Below are 28000 nucleotides of genomic sequence, written 5' to 3'. Positions count from 1 at the left end.
CATCAGTAGCATTACAGAATGCAGCGAACACATCTCCTGCAAAGGCAGAAGAGAAGAAAGGAGAAAACTTTAGAGAAGGGAAGGAGGAAATACAGTAACTGAGAGAAGAACATGCTGCTTGAGGAAGAAGACATATAAACTGACAGTCAAGTACTCCAAGCGTTACACAAGGAACATGTCACGACCACCAGGAAGAAAGCAAGACAATCACAAAATAGTAAGACTTTTTTATAACCTGCAACTAAAATTGTGTATGGAGTTAGAATCAGCTGTTACTGTATTAATGTGTTTTGTACCGTCATGATTTCAGAATAACTTGAAAGTATAGAAAGGAAACAGGCTTCAGAAAGAAATTCTAGGGATGAATCTGCCAATAAGAGAATGAGGGCAGCTTGTGTGGGTACTGTGAGACCCTCTTATGAGCTGCCAACAAGCTGCCAGCTTTAAAGCTGTGGCATGAAAAAAAGACTGTCCATAGGACTTGGAGTTTGCTTGATTCTGAGCAGTAATACTAAGATTTGCTCTAGGAACCTTGATATCTCTCCAGCTACCTTGACAATGATATGAAATGATTTTCAGGTAGTTCTGCCCTCAGCATGAATCCTGAGGCCAAAACCCTGCTGCTAATTTGGGGAAATGAAGCTGTGCCAGCCACATCTCTATCACATAAGCAGTTACAGGAATAGATGGTTCAGCTGAAGCTGCAGCACACCTGCTACCCACTGCGTGCTTCCTAGATAGCAGACCACATCTTCTTTTGGGGTTTGTGTTGCATGAGCAGAGGTCCTTTTTCATCCTCCTAATATGCACAGTGCACCTTCACAGGATCATAACATCTGGTTTTTAAGGCCCATATCTGATACTTGAGAAACAGTGGTAAACTGTGTCTGTTGTCTTTGACCGTTAATCTCATAGCACAGAATTACATCAAGTAGAAGTTATATAGACCAAAATTTCTTTCTTTTTCTTCACTTCATGTTATTATTCTCCTAAAGTTTCAGTAACTGTTTTAAATACACTGCATGCAAAAATTTCTCAAGAGGACTTCTTTATCTGCATGATGATAAAAAAGTTTCTTTTGTAGCATTAAGGTTACCAATTATTCTCCTTCTTGCTCTTGGCTGTGGTGTCTAACGTATGACAAATTCAGATAGTAAAATTTTATTCAAAGGCCTTTAACCTTTTGTCCTGGATCCTATGACATTTTAATCTTGCAGATGAACATCTTTCCCAAAAAAGAGGGATGATTTATTCTGGTTTGAAACATAAAGTGAGTCACCTCATTTGGAGGTAGTGCCATTTCTTTGCACTTCAGAGTTTATTTCAGTGAGAACTAGATGTCACAGTGGCTTTGGACATTAGCCATTTATTTCTAAAACTAAGTGTTTTAGAAATACATCAACAAACACAACAACAACACAATTTGTCTAGCCTGGACTCTCATGCAGAGGTCCGGATAAGAAAGTCAATGTGATGTAAATCTGTCCACTGGTATAGTTAGTTCAACAAGCAGTAGGATTGGTGAAACCTCTTTTATACTATGGCCTCCATATTCGTGATGAACCAGGTCACAAAGCAGCACAAGGATGAAAGAAGAGGGATGTGGGCTGCTGTAGGAGGCAGCAGTGGAAGTCTCAAGTGACAAAGTGACAAAGTGACACAGGCAGAGGTAGGAAGTGCAGCTTGCTGCCCAGGGCACAAACTTGCTGTGCTCATTACTGGAAGGATGGCACAGGAGAAGGTCAATGCAGTTTGTACCCTCCCAGAAGCAGCCTGTCCCGGGACACCCTGCCAGTCCTCTTTCTGCTCATACTCCCACCTAGCTGCGGTGTTTGCCAAGGGCCGGCTGGGACTGTGAGTTCTCCAGCCCAGGATTTATATACCTGTCAAACACTCTTGTGTCACAACAACTTTTCAGTTCAGGAAGAAAACACACTTTCCGAATATCATATTTTTTTTTCCATGGAACTTCAGTCCACCACCTAGTATATGATCTCTCTCAGTGACACATGCCAGTAAAATAACTAAATATATACACACATAAAAATATTTTGACATAAGACTTCACGTGAGCTCTTTACTGGTCAGTCTTTGTATCCATGCCAGTGATTACATTAGGAACTCGGGGCTCCATCTGTGTGAGAACTCATTGCATGGTCAGACCTTAGATTATACTTAGAATTTGTCCTCAGTATATTGTTCTAAAAGGCTTATGGATTCGTTGCAGCCAGTATTGTGTATTGTTTCTGCTGTAGACCAGACAATCACGTAGAAGACCTGTGTGCTAAAGCAGAGTGTGTAATGGGAAAATATCATTCTTACAGAGAGTTCAGGGTTCATATAAGTTACACATTGCTAATACTAAGTTTCCTCAGCATCTCTATCTAAGAATGAAAACTGTTAACTGTTCAGCAATATTTAACTGCAAGTCCAAAAAGCCAAACTAACACAATACAGAAATAAGGCCACACTGATTTCAAAACAAAACAAAACAATAGTGCTGCACTTTAAAGAGGAAATGGTTGCATCTAAAAGTGTACTTGTGACATGGATATATGTATACTTATGTATAATGAACTGAAGAGAGAGGAAGTTGCTAGTAAGGAACAGAATATAAATAATGTTGAAGAACGATAATGGAAACAAAGTGACAATGTTTTCTGCACGCTCACTTATTGAGCACTTATGGGCATTTTTTTTTTTACTTTATCCTAGTTCTCAGACTCTGAACAGGCTTACGAAAGACACAGGCACAGGGTTTCCAAGACTGGGGTAGTCTGGGCATGCTGAAAAGCAGAGGTCTAAGTGTCTAGAGAGCTTTAGGGTCAAAGATACAAATGCCAGGTAAGTTTATGTGCTTCTGTGGTTATATAGTCATTAAATGACAGAGCAAGTGGGAGAGAGAGAGATATCTCTTGTATTCGGATGGCTCAATTCCACCCAAAATCTTCAGGAACTTAGATTCCTTATTGAAAGCCTTAGAGCTGTCTGGATAGTTAGTGGTGACTTTTGATAGGAGATGGGGCAGTGGAGGAGTTCCAGAAGGTTTTAGGTCAATTAATATTCTGCCAATATCTGAAAAGGGGAAATAGAATGGATGACAAACGTCTCCACTCAAAAAAAATAGAGCAATATAATATAATTTATGTAAATCTGCATGAGTTTATGGGAAAAAGATTTTGTCAAATAAATTGATTTTTTTATTGGATTGCGAGAGTGACTAATAAATATAATTATGTTGATACAGTATGCTTAGGTTTCTCTAAGGCATTTACCTTATTGCAACAATGTATTTTTTGGAGGGCGGAACAATATAGAACCTGTGCAAAATCCATTTACCGCATCAAAATCTTGTTAACTAGAATTTGGCAAAGTCTGCAATATTATTGTAAATAGGAGTTATCACCAAGGAGAGTTTAGGAAACGGTCTTAAACTAGTTAATATTTTTAACTGTGATCTGTTAAAAGGGGAGCGTTCCTTATACTCCAAACCCTTGGTGCAACGGGAACAGGAAGAGGTCTTTCTACTAAGTCCTTCTTTCCTTTCCTGCATGATTTGTTCTATTTCTTTCATTGGTATTTACTATTATTTTTTCCTTAGGCTATAAGCTGAAAAGGACCTCTAGTCTACCCAGCTGCCGCAGGCCAATAGTACTTTCTTGAATTTGTGTCCAAGAAGATTAATGAGAGCTAAAATAGACCCTCTCTTAAGGGCCAGCCACTGCACCTACTAAATATAGTCAATTTTGTGGTGCTGTGGAGGTGATAGAGTAGGATCCTACCCTGGAGCATGAGCAAAAAAATACTTTCCTCTAGCTTGATGCACAGCTAAGGATCGCAGGCTAGCTCTCGTGACAGGATCTGTGCAGAGACTTTGACTCCTTCCATTGCTCTCGATGCTGCAGGGCACCATGCAGCTCTGCTCCCTGGGCAGGCAGCTGTGCTCCTTACCCATCCCCTCAGTCTCACTCACGTAGTGGAGCCATACCAGCCACAACTTCTGCGTTAACCAGCTGAAACATTAGCTTTTAAGAATGGTTAAAAAAGGTCTTAAATGAGCTTCAGCCAGTCTTGTTTAGTTAGTCAGACCAAGTGTGGGATTCATTCCTTTTAATCTTAGCCACTTAAATTATAGGAATCTGCTTTTGATTGCCTATTCCCTCACTATAAGTAAAGAAGGAGGATGCTTCAAGGAGGCACATAAACCAGATGCTGGTTCGATAGGCTCGATTGCCCTCTGCTGCCACTTTCTTTCTTCTTTGTTGATGGACACTGTCTTAGATGGCCATTCTGGACCGAGATGTCTAGCTTTCAGGGGGCAAGTGTTAGAAGATATGGCTTTCCACCTGAATAATAATAGAACTGTGACATGCACATGGAAAACCTAAAGCTAAAGTAAGACAAAACCAGAATATTTCATTCTGATTTCAATTACAGTTTAAGATCTACTGTTTATGATCATTTTGGTGTGGCATCACTAAGAAATCCAAATCATAGGCCAGTGTTGCATTGGACTGGGCTGTGAAACTCATTCCTGCCAATGTGATTTACATTTCTCTTTAAATTGCATTTACATTTCATAGCATCACATTGTCTTTCCTTTTTTTTTGCTATTCATTGAAAGACGCACAAAGAATTGCATGAACCCGTGTGATTTTTCCGTGTACTTCTTTTTATATTGTAGGACTGGCATTTACCTACTGTTTCTTCCTCTGCTTCTGCACATCACATGGTATGCAGCAAATATCTCTGTTATACTTTTGTAGCTAAGAGATTCAAAAGTGAATATTTTCCTTAAACGTGTATATATACATATATATATATGTATACACCCCCCCCCACACACACCCCAGAATCTTTTCCTTAGGGAAAAATCATCTTGTTTTTTAATAGACTCCCCCTAAAGCATTGTATCTGTTATATTATACGAGATCCTAAACATTCGTATAGGCCTGGGCAGTTCTCTGCATTCCTCAGATCTTCTCAGTCACGTCTGTTGAGATTATCCCTCTCTGTGTGAGTCCGTGCCCAGCATCACAGGCAGTAGATAAGGATCTCCCTAGATAGCTGTCACTGTCTCCTGGTAGCTCCACCATTGGCAATCCGGTGATGGAGCAGTTGATATAAATGCTCTCTAGTTAACTTCAGCTGCTAGCAAGGTCCGACAACGTATTGGAAAGAAACTCAGATAATGTTGATGACGCTGTCTGTTCAATCACGTAGGCTAAATGATCAGTCAGCACACGCCTGCTAACTGCACCTGCCTGCAGAGATACTCCACAAGCAGGTGATGGCCATAAGTCTGAGTCAGCAAAAGATGCCTGAGCCTACACTGGAGAAGATGGACTTGTTTGCTAAAGGGAAGGAGAAAAAATGAATCTACACTAAGGATGGGTTGAGGTTATGTTAAGTAATGTTAGTTAATGATGTTTGTTAGTTAATTGTGACCACATTTCCTAATGTAAATAAATCCTCTAAAAGAAACTGGTATTTCCAAATCTAGGTAATCAACTCTTGTCAGGATGCATAAGCATTTACCTTCTGCTGATTGACAGGAAATGACATTGTAAAAGCAGATTACATTAGCAGTAGGACCTACTTTTGCTTACATAGGTGTGGTGGAAATAATGTCACGATGAGACTGTCTAGGCACTTGGAGAGCTAGTATAGATAGTAACACAAGTTACTTGTAAAGATTTGTAAAGAAACAGAAATGTTAATGGGGTTGATCCTTTTCTGCTTTGCTTGTTTTCTTCTTCTTCACACTTGTGCTGAGTGATAGTAATTTTTTTACTGTTATGAACTATTATTTTTTGTATCTGCTTTGTATTTTTGGGGGAAGCAACTGATGATTTAAATCAAATCAAATGTACCTTTTTGAAGCAACTGGAATTTCTCTTCATAAATTGTTGTTCAGCTTGTAAAAAGACCAATAGCTCATTCCCTCAATCATTCTTCCCACAACTGAATGCTTGTCATTGATCTTCAATGGCATTTAATGACATTGATCAATCCAGCATTCATATGTGCTGTTATAGGACTCAAGAATTTATCTGATGAAAGTAGTTGTCCCAGCAAATGGTGTTTCATACAAGCAAAGTCTCCACACAGAGACTCAAGTGATGATGAAATTAGGTTCTGTCAGACTTGAACTGCAGATTTCAGTGATTACCTGTTCATGGATAAAAATTTGCTTTTAATGTAAAGAGTATTTTTATTTGTTTTTAATACAGAAGCAGCTTAAAAGTGTGGTAAGAGTTTGAGCCTCATCTGTTTCATTCTCAATTTCCACCTTTATCTGGCAGAGCAGAGAACTTTTTGTGCTCACATATGGGGCTTTGGTAGCCCAGCTGTGTAAGGACTATGAAAAAGATGAAGATGTCAACAGCTGTTTAGATAAAATGTAAGTACTCCATTTACTCAGCATTAAAATATTCAGCTTCACCCATAATGCTGTTTATCTAACTGCATGTCCCCTTTCAGCTTTATATCTGTTATTTTTTGAGTTCCAGAACTTTGTTTAAGGCTGTACGAAGTATGAGAATAAGATTCAATATTCTGTCAACAGGAGTAACATTTATTTATGCATAAAGAAAATCAACAATTAACTTTTCAGTTCTTTTAAGAAGAGTGTGGGGATTGTTCTAATAGCTGACACTTGTTCCTTGTTAATCCTTTCTTAAGCTAATTAATAATATAAATTTCTAAATTCCATCTCCTTCCTCCATGTATCCTTTTTGAATTTCCATATTAACTCTCCTGTTCTATTTCTTCACCTCCATAGTATTTAAAACTATTCAAACTCTTTTTTTCTCACAGGTGTTTGCTAGCTAACATGCATTTATGTGTCCACTCTCTTTGTGGCCTTCCTTCCCAGTGCTTCCCTCATCTAGCTGCACAGTGTTTTTGTGACTTGGACTGGTAACTGGTGGTCACAATACCAGATTTTAGGGGTTTGGTTTAAATGACTAAGTCAAAGGGCCACCTTTTTTTATAGTCAATAGCCTTCCCTAAGAGCGCAATTCAGGTGTCTAACTTGGGTACTCTGAACTGTCCTATTGCAGTGGCTGTCTTTCTTTCCCCCTGGATTAGGGGCAGCCTGGCATCTCGGCTTTAAAAATAGCATACAGAAGTGAGTGAAATGGCAGGAATGATCAGTTAAGAATTGATTTTTATACAGATAATCTCTTTGGAAATGGACGATCCTAGGTGTATAGGATCACGTGATTGCTCTGCAGAGAAGGACCTGGGAGTCCTGGTGGACAACAAGTTAAGCATGAGCCAGCAATGTGCCCTTGTGGCCAAGAAGACCAATGGGATCCTGGGGTGAATTAGGCAGAGTGTTGCCAACAGGTCGAGGAAGGTGATCCTGCCCCTCTACTCAGCCTGGAGGAGGCCTCACATGACACTACTAGAAAGAGTCCAGCGGAGGGCTACCAAGATGAGGAGGGGACTGCAGCATCTCTCCTCTGAAGAAAGGCTGACAGAGCTGGGCCTCTTGAGCCTGGAGAAGACAAGACTGAGGGGGGATCTCATCAATGTCTACAAGTATCTGAAGGGAGGGTGTCGAGAGGGTGGGGCCAGACTCTTCTCCGTGGTGCCCAGTGACAGGACAAGAGGCAATGGGCACAAACTGAACCACAGGCAGTTCCATCTGAACCTGAGGAAAAATTTCTTTCCTGTGAGGGTGACAGAGCACTGGCGGAGGTTGCCCAGAGAGGTAGTGGAGTCTCCTTTGCTGGAGATATGCAAAACCCACCTGGACATCATCCTGTGCAATGTGCTCTAGGTGACCCTGCTTGAGCAGGGAGGTTGGACTAGATGATCTCCAGAGGTCCCTTCCAACCTCAACCATTCTGTGATGCTGTGATTCTGACTGAGATTCCTAGGCATTACCACTATAAAAATAATAACGTAAAAAATCAGACAGTAGCCAATTTTGAACTGGTTGTCAAGAGGATACATTGAGATCCTTATTAGAAGAACTCATACTTTCAGGAAAAACAGACATACCAAGTGATGTGCAACAATCACACTGAACAGAGTAGATACTTCACTGTCAGACTGAAAGTTTGCAAACAAGCTATAGTTCAATACCTATTGATAGAAGTGAGAAAAAAATCCTTAATTTGGAAAAAAAAGTGATTTATTCACAAAATGAAAATTATCACCATCCCTCTGGCAGTTATTTAATATTAATCCCTCATTTAGCTCTGATAAAAATGATACATATCAGGAAAAAAAAGTGTTTATTTCTAATGCTATGGCAGAAATTAGGAAAAAGCAGTTTGGGGAGGTGTGGAGACATATTTTATGCCTTGTATTGTTATTATTACAGCTGTTTCTGTAATAGTTTAAATTTTTTATTTTTTTTTCTCTCTTGATAAAGAGGAAGATGTGATGAAGTAATAATAAGTTTTATTCATGTACTATGACTTCAGCCTGACTTCTGTGAAGATGAAAACAGCTGAGCTTAGGGAATTGACTCTGTAGATCAGTCCTGAGGCAGATGGGAACAGTACTCCAAGCTCTCTTAATATTTATATGTATGTATATAATCTGTAGTCAGAAGGGGTGTTTTTTCACTGTACGGTTGCCAGATAGCTGCTTGTCAGTCTATTATTCATTTGGCTTTGCAGATCTGAGGCATAAAATTTTAAAAGGATCTAAATACTGTCTTGTACATCTATAATGCATACCTTGCTAACTGCTCATGACAAATTTACTAACATTATTGGTATTGATATTTAGGCAATAAATAAATATTTCATAGTTTTCTGGTGCATTACATACTGTTATTTTGAACCTTACTCTGCCAGAAACACTTTTTATCTTGTCATCACTTTAGACATCAGATCACTTTTTGGCTTCTTGTCAACAGATGTGAAACAAAATCAGTGAGAAACTTCCACTGACTATAGCCTGCTTTACGGAGCATGTAAGACCTCTGACAATCAGTCAGAGGTTAAGAATATCCACTTAAATGGAAATAAAAAATTCCATAAAAGTATTCTGAATTGGTTCAGATTTTTTCATTACATTTGTGTCAATCTCATAAACTCTTCCCTTTTCAAAAAATGCTTGCCATAATATAAATAAGCATTTCTATTGTATACACTAGGTATTTACTGACCTATGTTAATGTATGAGAGCTAGAAATGAGTATTTGTTGTATGAAAAATCTCATTAACTTTCATCTTTTATATTCCCCTTTCATTTCTCAGAAATTGTAGTGTTTTAAAAGAAAAATGCAAACTGTATATTAACTAGCAACCTTTGGATTCTTTCTGCAATTAGCAGGTGAAGGGAGAGGCCAAGTTAGAGAGAAAGAAGACAAAAAAGGAAATGTGGAGGAAGAGCAAAAAAAAAAAAAAAAAGGTGAAGAGATAAGAGGATAAGAGGATAAAGTGAAAGGGATCAGCTGTGAGTCCATTTCCTACAGGTTTGCCTGACACTAGAACTCTGCAGTGAGGATGCTGAGGATTAGATAAACTCCATACCAACCCCAGAGATGAATGCTGTGACTTGAAGGGGCAGTTGTTTTGGGTTTTTTTTGGCTGATTAGAGACAGCATAAGATGAACTCTGGGAATACCATAGGATTGGAGAAAATCCTATGCTAAGTTTTTTAGTAATAAGACAGTATGAATCAGAATGAATTCATTTATACATTATTTATGTATTAAATACACATATAATAAACAAAATAGCTAATATTTATATATCTCTATATAGATATATGTATGTATAAAGTATATATAATCAACACTCATATCATGCCTGCCAAGTAGGAAGATTTTGAAGGAATACAGTTTCTTATATGACTAAGTGAAGAGCAGGCCTCCTATGCTGAAAAATGTGGTAGAAACAAGAATCAGGTCCAGCAAGATCTAATGTCCTCAAAACCATTCACTCAGGAACATGCAGCTGTTTTGTGAGAAAGCACAAGAGACAGATTAGGGAGAGAGCAGGTGGGAAGAAATACTCCATTCTGAATGTTAACTTTCTTTGTTTTCCCCTTAGGGGGTATGGCATTGGCATAAGGCTGATTGAAGATTTTTTAGCTCGCTCAGCTGTGAAAAAATGCCGCAGTTATTCTGAAACTGCAGACGTGATTGCACAGGTAAGTGAGATTTGTATTCTCTAGAGATTGGTCACCTTCAGTGGTCTCAGCTTCTCCCTCTTTCTTTTATCAGTTGGCTCCAGAATTGTGTTACCTACATCTTCTGCTATATTGTAATTGTCTATCAAAAATGACTGTTTTCCACAATCAGACACGTGCTTCCACTGTGTTAAATATGGCCTTTTTTCTCATCTATAGCTTTACATTGCCTAGCAGCACACAGAGGTATGACTACAGAGAGGAGATGTCAGTTTCTGCCTCCTTCTGCCAGTATTCTGCATAATGGGTAAATACCAGATTGGAAAGGAAAATATTCAACAAAGCACAAAAAATATGGTGTTTACCGAGTCAAGAATTTTGCAGATGGTCTTATTAAGCCCACAATGGTGAGTTTACCACAAAGGGTCACCAGAATCACAGGCTTTGTTCACATATGTATTAGTTTTACAAAAGAGTTGAGGACAGAAAACTCAAAGTGGAGTATAGCCTATGAGGGGCTGCCAGACTCTGACCTAACCTGATCTTAATGTCAGTTGCTAGCCTGATCTTAAGATTCTTCTATGGAGGAGAATCCACAGTCTTTCCTAGTAGCCTGTTAGGTGTTCTACCATTAGAAGAGTAAGAAAGTTTCTTTTTGCTTGCTGCAGATTAAGTTGTTTTCTTCTACTCCAGCTAGAGGATTTGAGCCAGTAATGTGCCCAAGGCCAAGGGTATCCTGGGGTGCATTAGGCGGAGTGTTACCAACAGGTCGAGGGAGGTGATCCTGCCCCTCTACTCAGCCCTGGGGAGGCCACATCTGGAGTCCTGTGTCCAATTGTGGGCTCCCCAGTACAAGAGAGACATGGCACTACTAGAGAGAGTCCAGCGGAGGGCTACCAAGATGATTAGAGGGGACTGCAGCATCTCTCCTCTGAAGAAAGGCTGACAGAGCTGGGCCTCTTGAGCCTGGAGAAGAGAAGACTGAGGGGGGATCTCATCAATGTCTACAAGTATCTGAAGGGAGGGTGTTGAGAGGGTGGGGCCAGACTCTTCTCCGTGGTGCCCAGTGACAGGACAAGAGGCAATGGGCACAAACTGAACCACAGGCAGTTCCATCTGAACCTGAGGAAAAATTTCTTTCCTGTGAGGGTGACAGAGCACTGGCGGAGGTTGCCCAGAGAGGTAGTGGAGTCTCCTTTGCTGGAGATATGCAAAACCCACCTGGACATCATCCTGTGCAATGTGCTCTAGGTGACCCTGCTTGAGCAGGGAGGTTGGACTAGATGATCTCCAGAGATCCTTTCCAACCTCAACCATTCTGTGATTCTGTGATTTGGGAAACAATAAAAATGATCCACTTTTAACAAACTTCAGAGCATATACTCCCTTGATTTTTCTCTTCTAGGAACGTAAGCCTTAACGGTCTATTGCAGTCTTAAATTTTGACATTCTTATTCCTGCCCTCTGAACTCTCTGCAGAATTAAAAAAAAAATTAAAAATGGTAATGATAGGAAGAAGCTGCAGGATTTTATGTGGAAGCAAGACTTCATGGAAGAAGAGAGGAACTGTAAGAAAAGAGAGAGCAAAATTATCTTTACTATCCACAAATTAAAATGATAAAATCAATGTGGGTACTTCCCTCCCATCTTTGATGTAAAATTCCCTTGCACTGAGCAGTCTTTTGCACTACTATCAGACAATAAAGATCTGAGAGGAAGCTCAGTGGCAATATGGAGGCTTTTAAAAATATATTTTTGCCCCTAGGCCAAACCAGATCTCCCAGGGAAGTTGCTAAAGAAGTCCACAGGGTGTCCAGCCCCTTTAGACTGCTGCTCCACTATAAATGTGGTGGCATATCAGAGCTATTCAGTTAGCTTAGACTTTCTAATATCCAGTCAGACCACTGGGAATGATCCCTTTTGTCCTTAAGGATCTTCAGCTGGTAAGTGTTGTCAGCTATGCTCGGCCTTTCCTGATGATAAAAATTAACCATATTTTAGGAGAAAGAACTGCTTACTAAGTGGTCATTTGCTGTAAGTGGAGATCTGGGCATCAGTTCTTAATTAATTGAACTGAGATTCATTTCCATTTGCTTATTTTGGGGGCCAAAGCATGCCTGGCATGCTTTTTGATTGCTTAGAATTACCAGTAGCAGCAGCTAAATGTGAACATTATGTTTAAACATTGACTACTGAACTGAGAAACACCGGGTTTTCTATACAGTGAACTAAGATAGTGGGGTATACCAGTAGCACAGGATTATCCCAGTCCAAAGTGCGCAGAGATGTTACCAGGTGATATGTGATCCTGCTGGCAATAACCATATCAGAAATACCTAAATTGCATCTGACTGAAATGGAAGAACAGAAAAATACTTGTCATAGAGGAACTGATGGCTGTCGTAGAAATAAAGCTATCTGCTATTGCTAATAAGGCTGTAAAGTAAATCACTGCACATGCACAAGTGCAAAACATGCATGTATACCGTGATCTGCCAAAGTTTCAAAGCAGAGAAGGTGACATTACTAAATGCCAATCAGAACCTGTTACTTCATGAAAGAGTGAAAACTAAATTATTCCTGAAATAAAGCATCTCAAATCAGCTTCTGAATCTGAGTAATGTACCTCAGAATCAGGTTGATATGTAACAAGGCTCCTAAGGAGGCTGAGACAGGGTAGAGGATCCATTTGCGATTCTGAGGGCAGCTGAATGGAGAACATAAGACAAGCAGCATTTCAATTGCTGTATTAAAATAGATTGTGTCATTTAAAAAATGAAACTAGGCACCAAAATCATATTTTTATTCATTTTTTATTCATCTTTTCCAGGCGGTATATGTTCTTTGTTTTCTCTGGATTTTCATATGCAAGTCCTTTATCTAGTTTGCTGGGTCTTGAACTGCATCCTCACAGTTTCTTTATTTACCAATTCTGTAGTACAGTTCAGGTCATTCTTCAGTACTGTAGATTCGGCAACAGAATTCAGTGAGAAATTATCCATGGAAGCAAGGAAAAACGCACTGTTTCCCTTTTGCTAAAGTTTATACTCCAAAAGACACTTGTTAAGAGAAGTAATATTAGTTGGAAAGACTGGAACAAGCTTCAAAGCATGCAGTCTCTTGAAAAGACTATTTTTAGCAAACTCAGGAATTCTGTAGTAGGAGTGTAACCTTTTTGGGGCAAAATATGACACGCAAAGCATTTATAAATATCTTTGACAAAACAATTTTGAAGTAGTCTTCAAACATATTTTTTAGAGACAAATACCAAAAAAAGAATACATAAAATGACCCAGCAAGTAACTGCAAATATGCTGTTCAAGTTGTTGGATCAAAATTACACAACTTTTTGGATGAACTGTTTAACTGCTCACTAGTAGGGTTATCAGCAAGCAGAAAATGTTTAAATATTAACTCTTCTTAGGTACGAATCTGTTAAAGGGTGAATGTGTGGAGTAAAACCAGTAAAAAGGTTAAAGTAATTAAAGCAGTTAAGCAGTTAAAGTAGTTAAAGTTAAGCATCCTATAAATGTAGCTGTTGTCCTGCAGTCCTTTAGAAAGCAAAGAAGACTTTTGTAAGGTCAGGCTGTGGGTGCTCACTGCAGAACATTTACATTTAAAGGGGAAAATATAAAGTAAAGGAAAAAACATAAAATGAGGAATAGAAAACTGGCCTGTCATTTTAATAAAATAAGTATGAGGAGAATGGTGAACCTAAAGCAGTCGCTTTCTATGACTGAAGATTAAACATTTCAGCCAGTGAATCAGACTGCAGAGCCTGGGATTTACAGCTAATTTATACTGGAGAATGGCCAATGTAGTCTGATGATTAGCCGAAGCGAGTGAGTCCCTGTGGTGCTCACCGACTCCTCATGTTGTTGGTACTGGGACTTTGCAAGGTTGCAACTGGAATGTAATAAAAACAGACAAAACAAGCCCCATTAAAACTAGGTTTTCTACTCACTGGCAAGTTAGGACAAGAAAATGGAAAGCTCCTGAGGGATGATACTGAGAACAAAGCTCAGCTGCAGAAGTTACATCCAAGACTGGATTCAGAATTTAGTCTGAGGATAAATAAGGATTACTTTTGTAATGAGGGTGATAACTTTGCTAAAACATCCTAAAAAAACCCTAAAAAATCACGTTTATACTTCAGCCACTGCTTGCAAAACTTCTGCATGGTGGATCTCAACAAAAAACTTATCATCTTCTAGTTTTTTATCAAACTCTAGAGCTATCTCATCTACTGTAGCAGAATGCCACCATGCCGCAGGAGATATTTCTGTGTGCCTCAGGTGGGAGCAGGCCAGCTAGACCCCCCTGGTCCCCTGTGAGCTAGTGCTGGCTCACATGCCCCATTGCTGTATTAATACAGTGCTGAGCCTCAGGAAAAATGCCTTGTGCAAAAGCAGTAGCTGGAGAGACGGGCTTTCCTGGGGGAGTGCAGTGCTCCTTGAGTGCAGCAAGGTTGTACATGCCAAGATTGGAGCTCAGGCACACAGCACTCTCTGGAGCTGTTTGTAAAGAGTACTACCCCAGCTGGGCTGGTCCAGCCACCTTGTCCCCAGAGTTGTAGGAGAAGAGATGTGACTCCCCCTCTCAGTGGCAATCCTTCCACACTAGGTCCCTATATTGGCATATGGCCGGTTTGAAAATCCGACAAAAGCTGACAGAATTTAAAAGCTGGTAAATACTGATTTTCACACCTCAGCAGGGAGAAGGAAATGCATATGGCAGGTTCCTATGCTGAGCACTAGACAGTAAATTGAAAAATGAAATGCTGCACTGTGAGGAGTAAAGCTTATAAGTCCATAGAATCAGCAATGCACAGGAAAGCGCTTGAAGCATCTTACTCTTCCCAAATGCTAGCAAAAACATTATTTTTGTTTTGGCTGTCTGCTTTTCCCCTCTGGGCACATTAATTTTAGTACTTGATTAATCTTCTTGTTATGTCATCTAAACTATTACTTCATTTTTTTTAGTAACATGTATTATGACTTAATTTGCCACATTACTTATGCGTACAATGTTTGGAGTTGTAAGGAAAAGTCCATGGCAGTATGTACAGGGACTGATTAGTTAGTGGCTTCCTGACTATCTCAATCATTCTAGACTGTATGTGAGCACCATCGAAAAGTTAATGAGTTTTAGTCTTACTTCTTAAGAAAGATGGTCTGCTGGGTGAGGCTTGACAAAGGGCAAGTGGTACATTTTTAATTCCTAACTGTGCATGGATTTCTTGTTTGACATTAAGCAAGACCTAATCCCATAGAACTGCAGTTATAATTTCTGAAAGAAAGATAGTAACGTTTTTTTGCTTCATATGGGTGTCATTTTGAAGGTAAGCCTGTAAAAGTGTCTAAATAGACATTCTTTTTTTTTTCCATTTCCATTTCCATATGGATAGAAATGAGACAGAGAGATTTATGGATGCACTTTTCAAGCCTGTTCGTTCATTTTACTTCTCTCTCTTTTGCAGTCACAAAGAAAGACCAAAAGACCTTTGTTTTACCCTCAGAGAAGTTGTGTGTGGCAGTTTTACAGAGTTTTGGGTTAAAAATAGTTAGTTTCTGATCTCTACTCATTAAATAACTTACTTCTGTAATTGCTTAAGTTACTTATTCCTCTGAGGCTTTTCTTTTTCAATTTTCACTTTATTGCTTTGCAATTTTGTCTTAATTTAGTCCTCCAAGGCACTGCAAACAAGCCACTGGTTTTGCATAGTTTCCATGCAAGTTTGCTTTTACACCGGAAATTTGAACAATAGAATTTGGAAAGAGTTGTAATGGAAAGCACAGCTGAAACTCAATTGAAAGCATATGAGGGGCAGTTAGCATGTTTAACTAGTTATTGCTCTTGTAAAAAAGACTTGGAGTTTGACAGAGCAGTGCTTGTACGGTAGAAGAGTGTTTAAACGAGAAAACTGGGTTCTGATTGAGGAGAAGAAAAGAATAACATGAGGGACAGAACATATAGTAGAATTCAGCAAGAGTTTCCGATTTATTTATGCTTTTATATCTTTAGTGGATATCAGAGTTAATGCAAAATCTAAATTTTCCAAGAGAAAACTTTGATTCTGCTGATCTTTTTTCCTGTCACTTTGTTTCAGTAGTGTCAACAATAAACCCCATGTCTTTCTGAGCTTCCACAGTAGCAGGGAAACTTCAGTTTAGGGGCAACACTGATAAAAACCAGCTTTAGTGATAGCTGCTTGAAGGAAGGACAGAGTCAAACTTGCCAAAATCTGATTCTAGTTGAAAATGTAGGGTTAAACTAGGGTTTACTTTTGTCTGTTTTTACAGAAGTTTTCCTGGAGCTGCCTGTCAATTGTATTAAATCACAAGCATTTTGGAAAGAAAACCCAGCTAGAATAACAAGGCCCTGCAAAGGAGGGCCCATGATGGACTTAGATTCCTGCCAGGCAGACATTGCTGCATGTAATATTTAGCAGCTGCCCTTCAAGGTAGACCAGGGAGAGAAGGGGTGCAGAAGAAACACCTGCTGGGCAGGGTCACACCTGCAGCCTGCTGGGCAGAAACATGGCCTCTGCGTCATGTCACGGGGCTCGTGGGCGCAGTGCTGCTCTGTCTGGAGGACCTGTCGATGCGCCCAGCAGCTCCTGCTGGCCTCTAAGAATGACTCAGGGTAAGGGGGGAGATGAGATATTGCCCTTACATGATAATGGAGAATGCTGGGCTGACAAACACTGCTGTTTCACATGTTTCTGACTGCTCAGGTGTGGCACATGGAGCTTTCTCCTGCGGTAGAAGAGGCTGCCAAAAGCCCGAGGTCCAATTCCTCTGCCCTCCCCCCTCACAAATGCTTTCACCTCTGTGTCCCAACTGTTGCAGCACGGTGGAGACAAGACTCAGACATGCAGATCTTCCTTGTCCTCATCCCTAAATCAACCCACTTGCTTCCCGCCTTCCTTGATCATGCCGTTAGTGTGCTGGATGTCCTTCCTTTTGTGTCTGCTGCTAATCCTTCACTTATTTGTGCTATCAGTGTGGCAGGAAGGGGAACAAGCAGCTCTGGGAGGTGGAGAGGAACCCTGGCAGTGGGAAGAGGAAGATCCTGTTAGGTGCTGTTTCCTCTTCCCTAGGAAGGAGCTGAGATGGGACTGGGCAGTAAGTGTTGGGGCATCTATCAGGAAGAAAGAGAAAAGCAGACAAGTGAGGAAGGGATATTTATCCTGGAGCTTAAATAGTTGTTGTAGTAGGAGAGAGGAGCGTTTGGGCTGCAGAGCAGTGGCTATGGCTTTTCTTGCAGCAGTCTTGAGGTAGAAACCTGTATCTGATCCTGCTTTGGAAGAATTGAACCTGGTTTGTTCTTTTCTTTTAAACTGTACATGATAAAGATCTTCATCTTCTGTCGATTCTTAACAGGTCTCATCTGAATGGCTGAGGCTGCCGGGGCCAGCTTGGAGCCTGTTTCTGTGTTTTGGCCAGTTGTCCCAAAATATAAAGTATAGGTACAGCCCTTGGAGCTTGGCAGAACCCAGAGCTTCTTCCTTCATAAAATGGCTATTTTTGCTTGTCATTCACAGTACAAGATCTGCACCACAAACCACACGAGAGAACTCCCATTGCCTGCTTGGATGTCAGAGAGCTGCAGAGACACACTAGTAAGCAAGTGAGGCACTATGGCAGTAGCATTACCACCTCCCCAGCCCTGCAGATAGCAGATCCATGTGGTAAGCTACTGATAGGCACTTTCCCCTGTAATAGGGATTGACTCAGGTGTTGCAATTTATTCTTTTAGTAGACATTCTGGCAGGTAAAAGACTGACTGTATGAATGTCAGGAGAAACGTACAAATGTCTTGGACCCTGAAGACCAGGGAAAAAGTCTGGAGAAAAGAAGACCTTCTCTTGTTCGAGGAAGATCAGGTTAGGGATCATCTAGGCAAACATGACACCCACAAGTCCATGGGCCCTGATGGGATGCATCCACGAGTGCTGAGGGAGCTGGCAGATGTCGTTGCTAGGCCACTCTCTGTCGTCTTTGAAAGCACTTGGAGATCAGGAGAGGTGTCTGAGGACTGCAAGAAAGCCAATGTCACCCCAGTCTTCAAAAAGGGTAAGAAGGAGGAGTCGGGGAACTACAGGCCTGTCAGTCTCACCTCCATCCCTGGAGAGCTGATGGAACAGCTCCTCCGGGAGGTCCTCACTAAGCATGTGGAGGACAAGAAGGTGATCAGGAGTAGTCAGCATGGATTCACCAAAGGTAAATCATGCTTAACCAACCTGATAGCTTTCTATGATGGATTGACTCGTTGGGTAGATGAGGGGAGAGCAGTGGATGTTGTCTACCTGGACTTCAGCAAGGCTTTTGACACTATTTCCTATCACATAGGCAATGCCTCATAGGCAAGCTCAGGAAGTGTGGGCTGGATGAGTGGACAGTGAGGTGGATTGAGGACTGGCTGAATGGCAGAGGTCAGAGGGTTGTGGCGAGTGGCAAAGAGTCTACTTGGAGGCCTGTAGCTAGCGATGTCCCCCAGGGGTCAGCACTGGGTCCAGTACTGTTTAACTTATTCATCCATGACCTGGAGGAAGGGACAGAGTGCACCCTCAGCAAGTTTGCTGATGATCCTAAACTGGGGGGAGAGGCTAACACACCAGAAGGCTGTGCTGTCATTCAGAGGGACCTGGACAGGCTGGAGAGCTGGGGAGAGAGGAACCTCCTGAAGTTCAACACAGGCAAGTGCAAGGTCCTGCACCTGTGGAGGAATAACCTCAGGCACCAGTATAGGCTGGGGCTGACCTGCTGGAAAGCAGCTCTTTGGAGAAGGACCTGGGAGCTGTGGTGGACAACAAGTTAAGCATGCGCCAGTGATGTGCCCTTGTGGCCAAGAGGGCCAATGGAATCCAGGGCTGCATTAGGAAGGACATTGCCAGCAGGTCGAGGGAGGTGATCCCTCCCCTCTGCTCAGCCCTAGTGAGGTCACACCTGGAATCAGGACTCCGGTTCTAGGCTTCCCAATACAAGAGAAACGTGGAGCTCCTGGAGCGAGTGCGGTGAAGGGCTATGAAGATGATGAGGGGACTGGAGCATCTCTCCTATGAAGAAAATCTGAGAGGGCTGAGCCTGTTCAGCCTGGAGAAGAGAAGACTGAGAGGGGATCTTACCAATGTGTATAAGTGTCCGAAGGGTGGATGTCAGAGGATGGGGCCAGACTCTTCTCCGTGGTGCCCAGTGACAAGATGAAACATAGGAAGCTCTGTGTGAACCTGAGGAAAAACTTTCCTGTGAGGGTGACTGAGCACTGGCACAGGTTGCCCAGAGAGGTTGTGTAGTCTCCATCGTTGGAGATATTCCAAAGCTATCTGCACATCATCCTGCGCAATGTGCTCTAGAGGACCCTGCTTGAGCAGGAGGGTCTTCTTGAGAAGACCCATGATATAAATGACTTTTTTGCAGAGCATCCTTCCAATGGATTACATAATCCATTGTGTAAGCAGGGCTTCCAAACGCTCTGGCCGTTTGCTATCATGAATACTTAGCAAAGTGAAATCATCTTATTATCTGACCACCTGCAGGTCTGACTTATTGATGTCAGACATGCCTGCTGTTGTGACTTTCATTTTGACAACGTTGCCTCTGTGCTTTCGTCTGCAGCACGTAAATTTGGGCATAAAATGATAACGCATTCTAAGTGTGCTGCAAAATGGGGCAGCTGATGTAAAATATACTACTATAACTTTGCCTAAAGACCACTTGTTCTTCAAAATACAGAGTGAAAATTCTAAGCACGTAATGGAATTAGTTCTTGTATTTTATTAAAAAGGAGTAATGGACTGTAAATGCAGACAAATTTTTCCTTCTACTGAGCACAATGAGTATGAGCCCTGAAAACAGAACAGTGGGGTGGATTGCATTAGTTTGTTGACAAGAATCTGATCTGAGCTATGTAGAAATGTGATTCTTTTCAGGCTCAAGGAGACGGGAGGTAAAATGCAGCATAAAAACCTGCCGATCACCCCTGGGAAAGAAGCTTGGCAGAAACTTTCTTCCCCGTTTTCCCCATTAATACAATGTTTGCAAATATTCTGGACACCCCGTATGAAAGCCACGTTGTGAATTCCAAGCACATGAGGTAAAACGCAGAGCTCAAGGATAAAACGCATTTATCAGAAATTCTGATTCTGCAGTCATCTCACCTGCCTTGCCTGCTAATTCCCTTTGCCCAGACACATTCTAACTTTCCAAAGATATTAAGAAAAATAAAATCAGCCTGCTGCAAAAATATTTTCTTTGTTGTCTTAAAATGTGGAATTTCCTTCCAGCCTCTCTGTCTTAGGTTGGCTGCAGGCCCAGTACAAACAGTATTCTGCAGTTCTACAGGCTGCACCCGGTGTCCAAAATCCACCAAAAATCAGATCTTTATTCCAATGCAAAGGGAAGTTTCCCAGATACTGAGTGGTAGAAGCTAATACCAACTAGTCTGGGGAGGCAAAATATCAATGATACATTTTCATTATTGCAATAAAGCATTAACAACTACTCTGATTATGTTTTAAAATAACTTTTTTTTCTTACAAAAACACCGAACTGTGAAACTATTTGGGACTCTCAAGTTCTTTATACCCTATAAGACTGTCAGATTTGCCCACTTCAAGAACCTCACTGTCAATAGATGTGACTGTCCCACGTCCCTTGTGAATGTCTCAGAGACTAGAAGGTCAGGGCTGACTGATGTGACTATCCACAGCATTATCGGTGCATCAGGAAACTGAAAGCACACAGTTACTTTGAGGGATCGCGGTGCCTCAGATCAGAGGTGTGCCTTGAGAAAAGACCTGAAAGCAAAACCTTTACCTCCTGTGGACTGTCAAAAAGCCACATATCTCTTCTATTATTATATATATGAATTTTTAAATGGTATTACTTTATGATAGTCTCTTGATTTATATAGGATGGGCATGCTATATGTTTTACATATGAAGTAGTTAAATCTATTTTTCAGAAGTCGTTGTTCAGTCCTTTTTTTCTGTCAATGCTGTCCTTTTTGGATCAGTTCTTGATCCAGAGCCAGTGCTTGCAAAGCATGAGATTTTGGTGACATTGAGGACTAAACCATTCTCACTGATGCAGAGAAATAATTTCATTCCATCTTTTTGGAGCAAGCATGTAATTGGAATGGAAAGTGAACAAGAAGAAAGGCCGTTGTGAACCAGAGAGACTAAAACATATAGCAATAGGCTATACTAGCAAGTTATTATAAAAAGGCTGAAAATCGATGCAATTTATGGTATTTCCCTTCTGTCTACAAAGTCCAGCACTGTCTCTCTTTCCTCACCGATTTCTTTCTGGCCTTTCTCAACTAGCCTATGAATTGTGCTATAATGTTGTTCACCACTGTTGAAAGAGTAGAGCTGAGAAGCATCTTCCCATGCCTGAAAAGCTGGCAGGGGAACAGCTTCTGGTTCCGTGTTCTCAAAAAAGCTCTTCAGGTTTCGTTCACTCAGCTTGGTGGCATACAGCTGGAAAATCTGCTCCAGCTGCTCCTTCTCCTTCTCCACGTACGTTCTCCAGAACTTTAGCTGGAGGTGGCTGACTTTCGACTGGCAGCTGGCACAGCACGTAGTTAGCAGGGACAGAAGAGCAGTGGTAACTATCACACACCAGCTTAAAATCTGGGAAAACAAAAGAAACAGTCCCAAGTGAAAACTCCACTTAAATCAAGACTGTCTGACAGAGTGACCAGTCTTTGTACGGAGGGCCTGCCGCTCTTCTCTGGGCCCTACTGCAGGTGCCTCTTCCTGTTTTCATTTAGTATTAATGCATAAATATTAATGGGGCTTGCACATCTGGACCAAAGAGGGAATGGAAAAAGTCCGTATCAAGACTTCTCAATATTGCTCATTTTGATACCTTTTTCCAAGGAAAGGGAAACCCAATTCTTTTTTTACAGTGGAAAGTAAAACTCTCAGGAAAAGTTGGCTTATATTAGAGGCTGTCTGCACACAAAGGGACAGACAGCCGCAGTTTTAAATGCCCTGTTTTATAACAAAGGGAACTTGGATGACGAAAGTTGAAGAGATTCGACCGGTACGAAGTCAATAGCAGATGCAGGAGCTGAACAGATCATCTCAAATTAGACCTCAACTACAAGACTATGTATAATTTCTCACATGAAAAACCTAAGAAAAGTCTAAATGATCCATCAAAAAATAAAATGATTGAGCAGTGTTATACAGAAAACAAAGTGGACTTGAGAGCAGGAGTATGTCTCAATAATTTAGAGAGGATAATTGATGACAATTTATTGCAAAAATATAACGAGCTGATATGTAGCGCATCTGAATTCCTCAATTCCTCCCCTTCCAGAAAGGGAAAAGTGTGTAGATGGGAGAATAAGCTGTCCTAACTACTGAAAGGAAAATATTTTTGATTTCTTGAAATCATTAAATAATATTAACCAACCAACCAACCAAGATTAAAACACAAAAATCAGAATCATGACAGATCAGAAAACGACAAAAAGGTAAGTAACTTTTGGCCTAGGTCAATCTATATTTTAATTTTTGACCAGTTTGAGATGTGCTGTTTTCTGAGTTCTTTTTGATTAAAAAAATGAAGCTATTTTAGTATTAATTAGCTAACAAGAATATAAATGATAGTTTTAAACTAAAAAAGCTTCCCCTCACTCTTTTCCCAGGAAATTCACTGAATTCTAAACTATCCCCATTAAATTTTTTTACTTTGATGAATCAGCCTTTTGAGGTAGAAAATAAATTTTATGTCAAAACCCAAATCATCCTCTTTTCCAGGCCTGTTAGTATGCTGGGAGGAGAGGGTAAAAGAAAGAAGAAATAATGTGTATATTGAAAAGTTTCTGTTGGCATTCCAGTAGAGCCTAGTTCATTTGCACAGTGATTAAGAACAGTTGCAGTGGTTTCAGGCAGTGATTTCTTTTCCTGAGATACATTTTTTTCTGCATCCCTCAATTATTTTGTAGCAACTTGAGAGTTGGACAAAACTTTTGTTAGGAACATTTTAAAGGCAAAAAGCTGCTTCCATGTTTAGAGCCATGGCTCAGGCTGTGGAAAAATTCGACTGAAATTCCCACTGCGGGATGTTTTCCTGTAAGGAGAGCAGAGAAGCGAACACAGTTTTTTCATGCTTAGTGGCACTGGCCTAGCCAATAGGTTCATCCATCTACTCCAGTGCAATGTACCACATCTTCAGAGAGAGATTTTTTTAATTTTTTTTTTCAAACAGTGTAAGAAATCTCAGTGTGGAACACATTTTTTTAGCATCCTATATGAATCCTAATTGATTTCCAATGCACTATTTTAATGGTGATGATATGGAGAACTGGAACCTGCCTCATGTGAACTCCTCTGATTTAAAAACAGCAACAGCAACAGCAACAGCAACAGCAACAAAGCAATTAAAATCTATTTTTATCTGAGAGAAATACAGAAAGTTTCGTCAGGGAGATCTGTGAAATAGAGAGGCTTGATGAACAATTATGCTTAGGGACTGATATGGAAGAACAGCTTCACATTCTTTATTTTCCAGTCATTTTTGTGCTAGCTGATCATATTTATGGATATGTGAGATACTGTCCTTTTCAGCACCATTTGACTTTCTTTCAGCTTTGAGAATGGATCTATATATTCTCATGCTATCAGCTGAGTCATTTGTCTTTCACTGTTTCCTATACATACAATTTAAAGTCTTAAGAACTATTTATTATTTGCTTTTGAAAACACCTAATTAAATCTGCCTGCATTCCAGCCGTTGCAGCATTGTGCTATTTGCACGAGGACTTGAAAACAAAACTGTCTCCTAGGCTGGAAACAGTACCTGATGGACACAATTGTCTGACAAAATCTTTTCATCATTTCTGCAGTATTTCTTTTCCTTTTTTCATTTGTTTTGATGGTTCTGTCTCTGAATTTTCTTACATTACAAGGCAATGAATAAAACCATAACAAAACAATATAGGAAAATGTAATATGGTCTCAGCTTTGCATCCTCTGCTTATTTTATTTTAGTGGTTCTTCTTTTTTCCAGGCAGGAGGAAAACATTTCACAAAGTAGTGAAATGAGCAAGTTCATAATGTGGGATTAGAGGAATGCAAATATAAACAAGTTATACAAGCAGTGTATCACAAAGCTTATTTTCTAGCATTTTCCCATTGTCAGTGACCCAAGACTTCATTCCAGCATCCAAGATAGTATAAAATAGGAGAGTTTGGTATGGACTTTTTAAAAATAGAACAGATCGCTTTAATAGGGTGCCGTGTCTTGGTTCAGCTTCCTCAGATAATCCGATACTGTTTTTCTCTTTAGATTTCTCTCCATTCATTAAGGAAGAAGCTTTAGGTTTTGGTAGCCTTAGTGATCCTGACTTCCGTGGGACTCCCTAGGGCTAGGGAGCTACTTTAGCATCTGCCATTGGGATTTTTCACAGATCAGTCAAAGCAGTAGTTCAAACCATATAATGATCTTAAGTTATTTTTCTTACCTGGGACTGTGCTTGAAGAGTTAATTTGAGTTCCTCACTCTCTGGAAAGGACATGGTACTTTTGCCACAGGCTACCTTGTGTAGCTCTTCAAAGCACTTGTCAGATTTGCTGTGACAAACTGCATGTAAGTAGGCAGGATTTTTCAAACCACTCATGGCACATTCGTAGAAAGTCCCGTTGAGCAAAGCCACAGAGAGCCACATTACTGGGGCTACCAGAGCATTTAAAGTGATACGTCCAAAGACATAAAAGAAATGGCAGATGTTCCCCTTTGGGAATATTTTTCTGGGATTCACCCAGCAGCCTGTAAAGAGTTTCCACGTCTTGCTATTCAAGAAGTATCCAATAACTAGCAAAACAAAAGCTGGGGCGAAGAGAAATACCAAACCATACCTGAAGTTTTCATTGCTGCAGGGACATCTGAAAGCAACAAGAGAAAATACACGTTCACCTCCCACTGTTAGTAGAGCCATAAAACTGTAACCAATAGCAGTTTTCCGGTTCATAAAGAATTTCAGAATTGTCTGGAAACCATCCATGTCTGATACTCACTAAAGAAATAAAAACCAAGACACTTTTGTCTGTGTTGTAGCAGTCGGTAGTTGTGGGTTAAGGGAGAGCGCTTCAGCTAGTCTCCTCCTAGCCTGTCTGGTTTCGTGCTGTCTAGCTAGAGTAATGATGTCACCGTCTGCATAAATAAACTCACGTGGGACCCTTTCACTAGCAAAGCAGATGCTATGCATTTACAGCAAAAATTAATCAGTAGTGTAAGAAACACAGACCATACCCTATGGGCAAATAAATTTGCCATCTCAGCAATCTTATTCTTATTTTTTAACTGTAGTTGCAGATCAGAGTAGAAGCACACATTCACCAGTTACATGAGTTCTTGATCTGTGACTTATCAAAGTCTTCTGCCATATAGTTACGGACCTGATATGGATGCTAATAGTCCTGGGGGAGTGTAACTTTAATGAAAGAACACAACAGGTTCAAGTGGAAGAGTATCATCCTTTTGCAGGTTGCTTTCAAGATGTACCTTGGTGTCACCCCTAGCGTGAGCTGCAGCAGTGCCGCGGGAAATGAGTTCTCCTTAATCCTGGACAAGAACCCATTAGTGGACTTTGTGGAGGAGCTCCCTGCAGGTCGAGCATCACTTTGCTATTGTAACCTCCTCTGCGGAGTGATTCGAGGCGCCTTGGAGATGGTAAGGAAATACACGTCTGTTTTCTCCTCTCTTTGTTAATATACAGAGAAACAGGAATGCAAAACCCCTTGCTGAGATAAAAGAAGGAAACTTAGTAGTGTTTAATCTCTCTCTCAGATTAAATGTCTACATCTAAATAAAAGAGGGACAAACTGATCAAGGATCCTAAAGTAAAGTAAAGAAGCACAAGCTGGCTCACATCTGCCCTGTTTCAGCTTGGGTCCTTCAGCTGCTGATTCATGTTCAAGTGCTTGGTGGAATGGGTCAAAACAGGGACGTGCAAAGCCAGAGGTCCTATGCTGGGCTTCCCTGCTGCTCTCTGACCCTAATTCATTTAGCAGCATAGTTGTACCCAAAATAGCCATCCCTGTTTCTTTCCAAATATATGAAGATAAACAATATTCTCAAGTTACAGCAACATAATTGCAAGATCTCATGAAAAAGAAAATTAAAGAAGAATAAAATGTGAATGAGTATAATTTTAAAATCAAAGCGTCAGAAGTGTATCAGAAGGTATTCTATATTTTATTCTTAAATGGAAGGCTTTTACAAAAGGGTACATGACGTTCATCATTTGAAAGTGACTGTGTTACAGAGTCTGTGCCATTTTCTGAAAGATAACATTTGTTATTTCATTATGTTTTTGCCAGTGAAAATCTAATTAGTTATATTTGCTATGTTTCAGAATAAATTAAAGCTATGTAAGTATTATTTATGTAAATCAACTGAAAAATTATAGTAGCTTGTGTAAGACATTAACAAATAATAAGCATCAATATATGACCATAGGAAATGCTGTGATCACAGAATCATCAACTACATGATTTCAGTTCTCAGAACAAAGCAAAGCACTACATTGAAGTATATTGTGCAATTTCTGTCATGTACATAAACTTCCTTTTTATTATTTTGATTTGAAAAAGCATGATAAACAATAGAAATCTGTTTCTTGTGAATCCTGAGAAAGAGGGTCCCCCTGTGGTAAGAGAGAGAAAAAAACTAGTTATACTATAGGAAGGGAAGAAATGTATTTACTTACCTGATCTGTCTTGATTCTTTCTAGATTCACTTAGCAGCAGAAGTTACCTTCCTCCAAGACAAGCTGAAGGGTGATGCTGTGACTGAAATAGGAATTGTATTTTTAAAGAAGGCTGAAGACAAAAAGCAGAAAAGAAATAAATGAAAGAAACATCGGGAGGAACACTTACCAAGGAGTATTTTGCTCCTTTTGTTTCTGAAGAAGATATACAGGGCAGGAATTAATTGGCTGTAATCATTCATAAATTTGAAAGGTGAAGAGAGTCAGAAAGCCAGCACAAGGTGGGGGGAAAAATCTTCATTATCATGATACAGATATCACTATAAAAGATCAAAACGGCTTCATCCTTTTACTTTCCTCTCACATAACCATGCTTTTGAGCTCAATGAAAGTTTTATCTCAGTTTCTCTCTGCATGTTGGATCCAAAATATCACACGTACCTTTTTCAGCTGAATGTGACTGTCTTCCCATTTTGTCTACTGGTAAAGTTTCAAAGCTTTGTTGTTAAGAGATGCATTTTTCCCTGGCTGTTTGTGATTAGGAATAGTAAATTCACTCCCTATGACTACTGCATGCGGTTTCGTACTGTGAAGGATCTATTTTGAGATGTCATGATTTATTATTCATTGCCCTTTACACTGAACATCCTCTTCCCTTTGATACCGGAGATGAAATTTAACTGATGGCAGGAAATGGTTTGTTATGGGCCTTTCTGGCCCAAATGCAGTTTGGCTGAAATGCCTTGTTCAGCATTATACACATGGCAGGCCCTGGTGCTCTGATGGCCACAGCAATATTTGTGTCGCTTCAAACCTAAGCTTTTTTGCAATTCTCACCTCCATGTTATCTTCAAGAGCATTGATGTCATGACCAAACTGACCAATGCCTGGCGTAATTAATGTGTAGTTACTGCAGATCTGTACTTCACCTAAGAAAACTGAAATAAAAATTCGGAGATTGCTATACCACCAATCTGTGGGTAATTGTGTGTTTCTACCTGACCTCTGTAATCAGCAGTTCAGTATCTCACACTCGATAGTGGACTTTTGTTCTCACAACCTGACTGAGATGTAGAGAAATACCAGCGTCATAGAGACCTGAGTTAAAGAAAAAGATTTAATATTTTCCACAGTGTAACACAAGAAATCTTGGTAGGGGTGGGATGAAAAT

The 28000-nt window shown here is 40.3% G+C and overlaps 2 protein-coding genes across 5 annotated transcripts; one reads left to right on the top strand and one right to left on the bottom strand.

The window, feature by feature from the left end:
• Nucleotides 1–2: 2 nt before the first annotated feature.
• On the top strand, nucleotides 3–27802 carry TRAPPC3L (trafficking protein particle complex subunit 3L). 3 transcript variants are annotated; one of them, XM_009681694.2, is made up of 7 exons: nucleotides 3–217; nucleotides 580–762; nucleotides 4685–4732; nucleotides 6306–6403; nucleotides 10023–10122; nucleotides 25605–25790; nucleotides 26854–27802. In XM_009681694.2, exons 3-7 carry the CDS (start codon nucleotides 4730–4732, stop codon nucleotides 26971–26973), a joined length of 507 nt encoding a protein of 168 aa, XP_009679989.1. In that variant the 5' UTR covers nucleotides 3–217; nucleotides 580–762; nucleotides 4685–4729; the 3' UTR covers nucleotides 26974–27802. The 3 variants fall into 3 exon arrangements, with proteins under 3 accessions (XP_009679989.1, XP_009679987.1, XP_009679988.1); XM_009681692.2 differs by lacking the exon at nucleotides 580–762; XM_009681693.2 differs by lacking the exons at nucleotides 580–762; nucleotides 4685–4732.
• On the bottom strand, nucleotides 19858–25586 carry CALHM5 (calcium homeostasis modulator family member 5). Of its 2 annotated transcripts, XM_068938111.1 has the most exons (4): nucleotides 25136–25586; nucleotides 24977–25003; nucleotides 24583–24701; nucleotides 19858–21739 (listed from the first exon to the last, which is right to left on the bottom strand). In XM_068938111.1, the coding sequence occupies exons 2-4, from the start codon at nucleotides 24987–24989 to the stop codon at nucleotides 21350–21352; spliced, it is 522 nt and encodes a 173-aa protein (XP_068794212.1). In that variant the 5' UTR covers nucleotides 24990–25003; nucleotides 25136–25586; the 3' UTR covers nucleotides 19858–21349. The 2 variants fall into 2 exon arrangements, with proteins under 2 accessions (XP_068794212.1, XP_009679985.2); XM_009681690.2 differs by having other exon boundaries at nucleotides 24583–25586.
• Nucleotides 27803–28000: the final 198 nt, after the last annotated feature.

The sequence above is a fragment of the Struthio camelus genome, chromosome 3 (genome assembly GCF_040807025.1).
Source record: "Struthio camelus isolate bStrCam1 chromosome 3, bStrCam1.hap1, whole genome shotgun sequence".
Classification (NCBI taxonomy): Eukaryota; Metazoa; Chordata; class Aves; order Struthioniformes; family Struthionidae; genus Struthio; species Struthio camelus.
This window is presented reverse-complemented; position numbering and strand designations above follow the sequence as displayed.